This window comes from Sebastes fasciatus, chromosome 3 (assembly GCF_043250625.1).
Source record: "Sebastes fasciatus isolate fSebFas1 chromosome 3, fSebFas1.pri, whole genome shotgun sequence".
Taxonomy (NCBI): Eukaryota; Metazoa; Chordata; class Actinopteri; order Perciformes; family Sebastidae; genus Sebastes; species Sebastes fasciatus.
The window spans coordinates 26,913,856-26,924,800 of record NC_133797.1 but is presented as its reverse complement, the minus strand read 5'-3'; the positions used below and the strand labels follow the sequence as shown (position 1 = coordinate 26,924,800).

Sequence of the window (10,945 nt, the reverse complement as noted above, 5' to 3'; positions counted from 1 at the left end):
AGTGTAACGGGGCTGTAATGTGAATCCGTTTCAGCAGGTCTTCTACAAATAGTCATATATAGTTTACCCATAATTCATATGCTTAAATTTGGTCCTTTGTTTTGCAAACAGCAAGTGCAGCCTTTGATGATGATTGTATTATTTATTGTTAAGTTCAAAGAGTTTGGGGATATTTGCTGCTAGCTATAATAGTTAGAAAACTCCCACTTCGACATGCATAAATACAGTATCTCTAACCCTGTGTCCGCTCAGCATGCATGGCTGCCATGTACAGTAATAGCCTGAGGCAAACAGGCATTGCACCAAGAGATGGGGTTTATATATGTTGTGTTACTTGTGACTCTTTGCACTCTCCTTGCATTCTTTATCCTTGAATTGCTTTATTTATCCTTGAAATAAAAAAAAAACATAGAACAAAAAGATCAAAATATAAGAATGTTGACGCGTGTTTCCGAGTTGGGTGACATGGGCAGTGATGCTGGAATAATCAGATGCTTCACTCAATCGTAGTAGAGCAGAACCAGCATCAGAGACACTTAATACTGTACAAACAGCATCACTACAGGAGATTCTATAGTGCACTCATTAGCAGTGAGCAGTATGATTGACTGGAGCATTTTTTAAACCATAGAGCCTGTTTAAATAAGTAGTATTTATTATTATTTTGCCCCAAATGTAGGCCTAACCTATTCCTACTTCCAAGTGCTTGACATTCTGCCATTGTTTATTTAGATCCCTGGTCTCTTAAAATCCTATTACAGTATTAAACTATTACAAAAGAAGAGAAAGAGAGGACTAAAAAAAGTCTCTCTGTTGTTTGCTCATGTAGTCTGAATTTATTTAGTTTATATTCAGTTTTTATTCAGTGAGTTCTTTTACATTTATACATTTTCTTGATGATGCTTAAATTTTTACTTCAGTAATATTGAGAATGAATGAGTTTTACTTGTAACAGAGTATTTTTGAATTTAGGTATTGCTACTTTTACTTAAGAAAAAGTTCTTAATACTTCTTCCTCCACTAAATGCAACTGTAGACCAGTGGTTTTCAGCCCATTACACCAAATTATGTAAAAAAAATACAGTAATTTTTGCTATATTTCTTGTGAAATAGTGAATACTTGACCTCCTCGGGCCTTTTAAAAATCCTTTAAAGGTCCCATATTGTAAAAAGTGAGATTTTCATGACTTTTACATTATAAAGCAGGTTTAAGTGCTCTATAAATACTGTTAAACTATCAAAACGCTCAATATACGTAGAAACACGCACAGCCCGTATTCAGAAATTGCACCTTTGAAACAAGCCGTTTGTCCCTTAGTGATGTCACAAATATACAATATTTAGACCATTACACAGTTTTAAACGTACACATTCTAAATGTGTCCCAGTTTATTTCCTGTTGCAGAGTATGTAAATAACATCAGCTGACAGGAAGTAAACATGGAACCCATCTGTTGCCTAGCGACGCAATTCTGTTGCAATTCCATTGAACTGCACTAAAACGGAGCGTTTCAGAGAGAGGGTGAATACAGATATATTCAGGCTGACAGTATGAGGAAAATAATGTCTTTTTTTTAACATTACAGCATGTAAACATGTTCTAGTAGAAACACAAAATACAAGTATGAACCTGAAAATGAGCATAATATGGGACCTTTAACAGCCAAAAAGTGGTTTGCAACCACCGTCTAATTACACTGTTGTCCTGTAAAATCCTCAAATTACGAGTTACCGTGAATGCAACATAAGTGGGCGGGGTCAGTGTGGACCAATAGGAAGCCGCAGCCAGAGACACGTTGAATACTTCCTCTGACATGTCAGCCTCCGGAGGAGCAGCTTGATTTTACATTATTACACTGAACTCCACGATGGTAAATATACTGATAAATCAGCTAAACGAGACGTGCATGTAGTAGATATGTTTACTGCCAATCGCTTCCTTGTTGGCAGTCAATAAAACCTGCTTTAAGGTGAATAACTCTGGTCCTCTGTCAGGTTATTTACTCTCTTCTTGTGTTTGTTTTCACAGGTTGTTACAGACTCCCAGTCCTCCGACACAGGGACCATCCTTCGTGTCAGAGGCCCACTGCAGTTCAAATGTCAGCTGGACAGCACAGATGGTATTCACTACAATATATTTTAATATTTAAGTTGGATAATATAAGGTTTTAATGTGGTCCCAGCCACAGTTTAATCGTACTAGACTGGTTTCAGTGCCACATGGTTCATTTTCCTTGCTGCTGTGTCCTTCCTAGATGCTGTATCATTTATCTCCACCTAAGCCTCCACAACCCTGATATGTAACTTCCATAGCACTAACTGCATGACCATAGCACTACCTGTAGGACCATAGCACTACCTGCAGGACCATAGCACTACCTGCAGGACCATAGCACTACCTGCAGGACCATAGCACTACCTGTAGGACCATAGCACTACCTGCAGGACCATAGCACTACCTGCAGGACCATAAAACTACCTGCAGGACCATAGCACTACCTGCAGGACCATAAAACTACCTGCAGGACCATAGCACTACCTGCAGGACCATAAAACTACCTGCAGGACCATACCACTACCTGTAGGACCATACCACTACCTGCAGGACCATAGCACTACCTGCAGGACCATAGCACTACCTGCAGGACCATAAAACTACCTGCAGGACCATAGCACTACCTGCAGGACCATAAAACTACCTGCAGGACCATAACACTACCTGCAGGACCATAAAACTACCTGCAGGACCATAGCCAGGCTTTTAGTAATGCTGAGGTTAACAGTCCAAAATCCCACAGTGCAATGTCAACCCTGAACACATTTCGACACCAAAGCAAGTTTATTCCATATAAAAATACTACTAGATTATAGTTTTGGCAAATTGTATTTCACTGCACAACTCTGGCTAAAATGATAATCACGATTATTTTGACGAATATTGATATCACGATTATTTATTGATTTTAGGGACATATAAACATATTTTTATTGCACTTTCACATTCAAATAAACATGCTTTCATGCTGTGCTACATTCCTGCTAATGTACAAATTCGGGCTGCACAAAACTGATATTGCAATATTTTTTTTCTGCTATAAATATTGCAATATGAAAAATTACAGGAATATTCACCCTACCCTTTTGTTCCAAAATTAAATCCTGGTAAGATTCTAGTTGTGTTTATTAGATAAAGATTAATACATGTTTTTAAAGTGCACTGTCACATAAAAGGATGTGCACCGGTTTTATTATGTGTTTTAAAATTGACTAAAAGATAAATGCATGCAAAAATACATATGGCAGCAAGAATAATACAATACCAGCAGGGTAAAAAATGTACTGTGTAAACAGTGTAGTAATGTTAAAGGACTAATATTGTCTGTCTGTGTTCTTTCAGCGCTGCTCAATCACAAATTCATCTCGAGAACATTTGAGACGCTTCGCTCTCAGGTGAAATCCGAGTCCTGTGTTCTAACAGTGAGCGACAGTCCTGTTATTATTTGGCCAAACAAAGGTTTTAATACAACACCTGAAGAAGTAACTCCACACATGCTGTGTGAAGATATACATCAATGGATTCAGTAAGTTCACTTATTAAAATCTTTCCTTTCTTATATGGAATCCTCCTCTTTTTGTTTGTTTGTTTGTCTGAATTGTAATTAAGGTTTTCATTTATTTCAGGACTGATGAACAAGAGAGCGCCGGCAAGAGATCTGCAAAAAAGAAAAGCAAAAAAAGTTCAGCAGCGGTATGTACAAGTTTTGATTATGGAGATGGTTGGAAGTTGTGTTTTTGCAACATTAACTGTACTAATAGGGGAAGTCACGAAACACTGCAAACCACTAGGTATCTGCCAGTGTTGTAGTTCTCGAGACCGGTCTCAAGACCACTTTTTGAAGGTCTCAGTCTCAGATAAAAAGGGACTGTGGATTTTATTTCAAGACAGGTCAAGACCACAACTGTGGGAATATCACTAAACTGCCTGTTTTATTGTCTGATTGATTTGTTAACATCATTACTGTGATTCCTCATAGAAAACAAAGGAAAATTCCCACACATAACATTCACCTCTCCAATGCCTTTTGGTTATATTATCGAGACATTTCACATGGTTCACTTATACATACACACATAGTATATATTTGGCAATAAAGAGGAATCATCATTTGTTTTCTGTGGATGTTTTATGGGAATGTGGATCTTTCAGATCAATATGAGGACTGCCACAGTGGTTTGCATGTTCCAGATTTTATCGTAAGTGTGTCATGCAGTGTGGGACTCACACTGGTCCGGTCTTGACTTGACTTGGTCTCAACCCCTCAAAGTCTCGGTCTTGTCTCGATACGCTCTAGTCTTGGTCATGACTTGGTCTTGATTTAGGTGGTCTTTACTACAACACTGGTATCTGCCACAGCATCTCAGCAGTATTTTGTATTGTAGATGTAACCTAAGTCAAGTCAAGTCAGTTTTATTTGTATAGCCCAAAATCACAAATTTGCCTCAGGGGGCTTTACAATCTGTACAGGATACGACACCCTCTGTCCTTTACAGTGCGAGCCTCTCATCGGATAACAATACTCCCCACCAAAAACACCCTTTCAACAGGGAAAAAAATAGTTCCTATTTCTTCACAGAATGGGAAGCCAGTGTGCTCGGTGTGTTCATAGCACCTTTCAGTGCTCAAGGAATATAATATTGAGCGCCACTATCAGACACATCAAGGCGGAAAATACAAGAACTTGCAAGAACAACTGAGAAGATAAATGAATCGTTGGCAGGTTTGAGGAAACCGCAGTCTGATTTTCGTTGTAGCCGAGAGATCAGCGAGACATCTCAAGCTGTTCATCATCTGTTTTGTAAATGGATTGGTTCATTAATTGTGAACGTTTTCAGAATGTGCTTATTGTCCTTATGGTGTCTGTGTGCTTGTGCTTGAATATAAATTCACCCTTGTCATTCAGAGTGTCATTAACCTTCGCCTGATGATGGAGGCGACAAAGACGGGCCCTCTTTCAGCCCCGATCCTCAGCAGAACAGTCAAGAAATCCCACTTCATGTCTACAACTCTTCCCATGGACTGCGTTGTCCGTACCACCGGCAGTGACACTATCAAAGAGTAAGTCTCACCTTAAAAATATTACTGACCAAACTCTGAAACCTCACTGCGTCAGTGTTGGTAAACTTGAACTCACCACCAGCCACAGCCATGAATAGTTTTGCTCACTGTGAAAGATTTTTCTCCTGGCCATGCAGTGCCTGTGAGCGCCTGTTGGAGGCGCTGACTCATCAGCTGTGTGAGATGGAGAAAGTGACCCTGCAACACATGAAGGGGACCACGCTGCTGGTACCTGAAGCGCTCCACTTCCTCCTCCCAGAGCCTAAAGGACTGGTGACTGTGGTTTACCCAGCAGGAGTGCCTGACAGCCAATTAGAGGCACAACGTACGGTAAGAACCACAGACTGAGAGTCTTTAAAATCCCAAACAAACAGTAAGGTAACTTGTAGTTCCCCTGATTTTAATATCTTAATCACTCCAACAACATACAGCATAGAGATGTTTACTCTGTTTATCCAACAGGCAGTGGATCCAACTCATTGTACTTGTATAAAACACTGCCTTAATTAAAAGTATAGCATTGTCTTTGCTTTGAGGGCAACTTTGGTATTTTTCAACCTGGGTGCTATTTTCCCATTAATGTGTTTGTGTCTAACTGACTAATAGCGACAACAATTTCTGAAATTGGTCCAGTATTGAGGGAGAGCGCTGGGCTGCAATATGTTGCTATTGGGGCAACCTGGCACCGTCATTTTAGGTCGACTAAAAGTGCTTGTTTTGGCCTTGACAGGCTCCGATTGTTATTATAAGTGTCTGACAATATTGTGAAAAGAGTCTCGCTCAAGGAGAAGTCTCGTTCTGAAATCTGGCGAGGCGACGCGTTGCCGGAGGACAACGGTGGAATAGTGGAATACATCCATGGTGGAAACGTGAGAGCCAGCCGGGCAGAGTTTGTTATGTTGGAGTACAAAAAGCGAAGCTTAGTGTTATCTAAAAGATTTTTCGATGTCATGGCTGAATATTTAAATGATTTCCACAATGTGTATGAGGTCTTTGAATTCGACAGCCAAGCATATTTATTTGAGTCAGAGTATACGAATATTCAGATTTCACAACGACACTTCTCCTTGAGCGGGACTTCGACACAATAACAAACAGACCCGATCAAGAGAAAGGTAATATGTTTAAAGGTAAGGAAAGGTAATATATAATATGCTTACTTCTCTGTAGGGTCATTTCCATAATGTTGTCAAACACTTATAATAACAATCTGAGCTTGTCAATGGCAAAAACAAGCACTTTCAGTGGACGTAACGTTACACTAATGCTGCTCACTTTCGCAGCATTTCGCTGCTGTCGGTTACAGCGCTCTCCCTCAATGCTGGACCAATTTCACAAATTGTTGTCCCTATCAGTCACTTAGACACAAAAACATTGGAAAATGGGGTTGAAAAATACCGAAGTAACCCTTTAACTCCTGATTTATGTTGTCTTTTAACATATATTTTTTTCATTTTTATTGTACACAAAATCTCTATCTTATAGGAACTGCATCAACAGTTAGAGCTACCAGATGACTGGCCCTATTTTAGAAGAGCCAATGCTTACCACTTTCCCAATGAGCCCTACAAAGATGGTTACCTCCGAAACCCTCATCTGGTCCTCACACATCCCACCCTGGACAATGGAAAGGTGCGACCAATCACCAAATTGAAGTCTGTCACACTCTATCTCGACGTAGACCTATTCTGCGCGGAATCGTAACCTTGTCTTCTTCTCTCATGTGTGTGTCTTTTCTCAAGGTGTACTCGGTCCAGGGGATCTACAGCTATCACCACTACATGCAGGACCACATGGACGACAACGGCTGGGGCTGCGCTTATCGCTCCCTCCAGACCATCTGCTCCTGGTTCCAGCAGCAAGGCTACGTAGAGCGAGCCGTGCCCACTCACAAGGAGATCCAGCAGGTACAGCAGTTGGTCCTGTAAATATGACTCCACAATACGATAGAAATGTCCAAATGTCTGTTTTTAATGGGCTCTCCCCTTTCCAGGCCTTAGCGGATGTTGGAGACAAACAGGCGTCCTTTGTTGGATCACGCCAGTGGATCGGATCCATTGAGGTTCAGGTTGTTCTGAATCAGCTGCTTGGAGTCACTTCCAAGATCATGTTTGTGAGGTGTGTTGTGAGACGCCTGTGGATAGCACTTTGTGTGATGATGTACTGCATGTATTTGGATTCATCTGATGATACATGTTTGTACTCTTTAGTCAAGGTTCGGAGCTGGCATCCAAAGGCAGAGAACTGGCCAACCATTTCCTTACTGAAGGGACTCCCATCATGATAGGTAAACTGCATGTCTGAACTATTTCAGAACTGTTCCCAAACTATGCTACAAGCATTTAGGCCTTTAATTAAACTCAAACAGCTTGCACAATCTTTAATACCTTAACATCATTTGTGTATATATTGTCATATAATTACTGAAGCCCTAAACGGACATGATTCAAACATTTCTTTAATACCGTTATCTCGAGATCACAAGTTAATTATGTGGTTAACTCGAGAAAATGAGCTTTGTTATCTCGAGATCACAAGTTAATTATGTGGTTAACTCGAGAAAATGAGCTTTGTTATCTCGCGATAATAAGATAATTAACTCGCTATCACGAGAAAACAAAGGGTTGTTTTCTTCCATTACTTAAAATGTAAAAATGGGTCAAATCAGCCGACGGTAAATGCATTCAAACGGCCCAGATCGAGCTGACTGTATGTTTACATCCACGGCTGACACTGATGGACTTGGTGAAGTTTATTTGTATTTTCTTTTTAATTTATAAGGGACACAGATAAAATGTTTTGCACTGCTTGTGAATGTAATCCATTTAATCTTATTTCCATATATGTATTTTATATATACCTTTGTTAATGTGTTATTTTGAAAACTGGTTGTAGTCACACTTGTATCCTTCCGCTAACGTCACCAAGTCCATCACTGTGAGCTCAATATGGGCCGTTTGATTAATTAAAGAAAACAACCTTTTGTTTACTCGTGATAACGAGTTAATTATCTAATTATCTCAAGATAACAAAGCTAGTTTTCTTAAGATAACAGCATTAAAAAAATATTTGAATCATGTCTGTTTAGGGATTCCTTATACAATAGTACACAATCTCTTCACCTAAGACAATAATAATACCTAAAACTTAATCTTAATCTTAATCATAATCATTTTAATTCCCTATGACAGAAAGCTTCGGTAAAATCTTGGTAAAGGTTTTCCTAAGATGAATTCAAGCTATTTTTTCACGTTACTGTTTCCTGTTTTGCAGGAGGGGGAGTTTTAGCTCACACCATTCTAGGTGTGGCGTGGAGCGAGACCACCGGGCAGATCCGCTATCTCATCCTCGATCCACATTACACAGGAGCAGAGGACTTACAGGTTATCACAGACAAGGTAACTGTTACAAGCATCTACACCGGCTGCATCTCTCTCTGTAGTGTAAACATTTTCACATACTGTGCTGTGTTGAATGAATGTAATATGTATGTTATCTTTCTCAGGGCTGGTGTGGCTGGAAAGGACCAGATTTTTGGGATCAAACTGCGTATTATAATCTGTGTCTGCCTCAGAGGCCAAAGGTAATCTGAGCTCAGCCTTTCAGACGGACATCATCTGACATTGGTAAAGCATTCGCAAACTTTTGGAGTGACACTATAATCTCTTTGTTTTATAGAAATGTGTCCAGAATTGCAAAATTCAGTAATTTCTGTAATGATGTTAAATTTCTTTTAATTTACTTTTACGCTTTTGGTCAATTCCTACATAAAGTATTATCATGGCAACAAAGGCACAACTACAGATGGATGTAATTTGATGTTTAAAAGATAAACTTATTATATCATGTAATGTATGTACTTTTCATTATTTAATAAGACAAAGGCTGGTGAAATATGTATACTAGATAGGCTCATTTCATTCAGAAATACAATTCATCAGCAGAGATTTATCATTGCTTTATGTTACCGGTAGACAAATGGCTGATTTTACAAATAATTAAACTGTCCAGTATATTTTGTTCGTTTTTTTTTTTTTACTTACTGACTAGAGCTGAAATGATTTGTTGATTAATAGATTAGCTGATCAACTTTAAATTAATCTGCAAATATTTTAATAATCTATTCATCGTTTGGCCATTTTTTTAAGTAAAAAGAAAACGCCAAATATTCTCTGATTCAAGCTTCTCAAAATATGAGGATTTGATATATTCCTTTGCCATATATAAATTGAATATCTTTTGGGTTTTAGACTGTTGGTCAGATGAAACGAGAAAATTGGAGACATCGCCTTGGGCTCCGGGAGATTATAATGTGCCTTTTCCCACTATTTTCTGACATTTTATAGGCAACAAGAAAATAGTTAGTTGCAGCCCTATTACAGACAACCAAATAACACAAGACCCAAACATCCATTGGACAAATGTCTGTGTTTTTGTTTTTTTATGGACACCTACATTGAAGGAGTATTGTTTTATATTAATGTGTAAATAGAAATCTATTCTCATTCTTATGCATTCTGTAATATATATATATTTGCTAGTGAGTCAATTATAGTGAAATTACACTAATCCTCATTTAGCTGTGGACCCCCTGGAAACATTTAAAGGACCCCCAGGCGCCCTTGGTCCTACTCTGAGAACTATTTGTGTAGAGAAGAAGCTGCGCCTGAATGCAGCCTGTCTGACACAGCCCATTATTGGAAAACAATCACTCCCTGTAATTGAGTTTTCACAACCAGTCAGAGTCAAATGCGTGCTTTTCTCTTCTCACCAGTAAGCATAGTAAAATATAGAATTTTCTAAAAACAATCTGTAAAGCTTAGACCAGACGGTTCATTTCATTTTGCAGATACTTATTGTCACTCTTTGTGATTTCTTCTCCATGGGCTGATTGTGTAAGTATGAGACTGCCACAGAAATAACCCCCATTCAATCCCCATCTCCACCCATCCTGCATAGGCATGCAAATTCTATGACAGTGACCAGACACAGGTTTATACGATAGATTCACCCACGTCCTATTGTCCTAGGACATTGGCATTTCATTAGTGTGTGTCACTTCTAGGTCTAACAATGTTATTAAGAGAAAACCCGTGACAAATTATAATGTCAGGGGACGCGCCTTCAGATAATCCCCTTTCTTGTTAATGGGTATGCACTAGGGGGAGCAGTTACTTTGGCATAATAGATCCCCAAAGAAAAACTAAATGACCTCTTGTCTATTCCTCTACTAGTTCTGATTCTTGATATGTTGAAGAAGTTCAAACCTTTAGCTGAAAAAGACAAATCACGGCAGTTTTCTGACAAGCTGCTCAGCAGCCAGATTTTATTAATATGAAGATGTCTGTCACCCTAGAATTAGTCAAAATATAAAAAATAGTAAATCAAATTCACTTGGTAGAGAAAAAGATATGAACAAAAACACACTATAATAGTTCAGCGGATTCACCAAACTCACTATATTCTGAATCTGATTAAGAATAAGGTTTATTGCACAGTAGACATTCCACATACAAGGGATTTGCTGTTTTTTCTGATTATTGATATGTTTTAATAGTTTATATTAATATATATATATATATATATATATATATATATATATATATATATATATATATATATAAATGCAGTACATATATATACTGTATACATATACTGTATACAGTATATGTGTGTGTGGGTATATACTGTATATACATATATATATATATATATATATATTTATATATTTATTTATATATATATATATACTGTATATATATATTTATATATTTATTTTTATATATATATATATATATATACTATATATATAAAGAATTACTAAAAATA

At 38.1% G+C, this 10,945-nt stretch overlaps 1 protein-coding gene across 1 annotated transcript; it reads left to right on the top strand.

The window, feature by feature from the left end:
• The first annotated feature begins 1,753 nt into the window (after window positions 1-1,753).
• Window positions 1,754-9,131, top strand: ufsp2 (ufm1-specific peptidase 2). The gene is made up of 12 exons (XM_074629936.1): window positions 1,754-1,871; window positions 2,030-2,120; window positions 3,398-3,581; window positions 3,682-3,748; window positions 4,962-5,116; window positions 5,254-5,446; window positions 6,602-6,748; window positions 6,859-7,023; window positions 7,110-7,234; window positions 7,327-7,403; window positions 8,390-8,514; window positions 8,622-9,131. Exons 1-12 carry the CDS (start codon window positions 1,869-1,871, stop codon window positions 8,706-8,708), a joined length of 1,419 nt encoding a protein of 472 aa, XP_074486037.1. The 5' UTR covers window positions 1,754-1,868; the 3' UTR covers window positions 8,709-9,131.
• The last annotated feature ends 1,814 nt before the right edge of the window (window positions 9,132-10,945 follow it).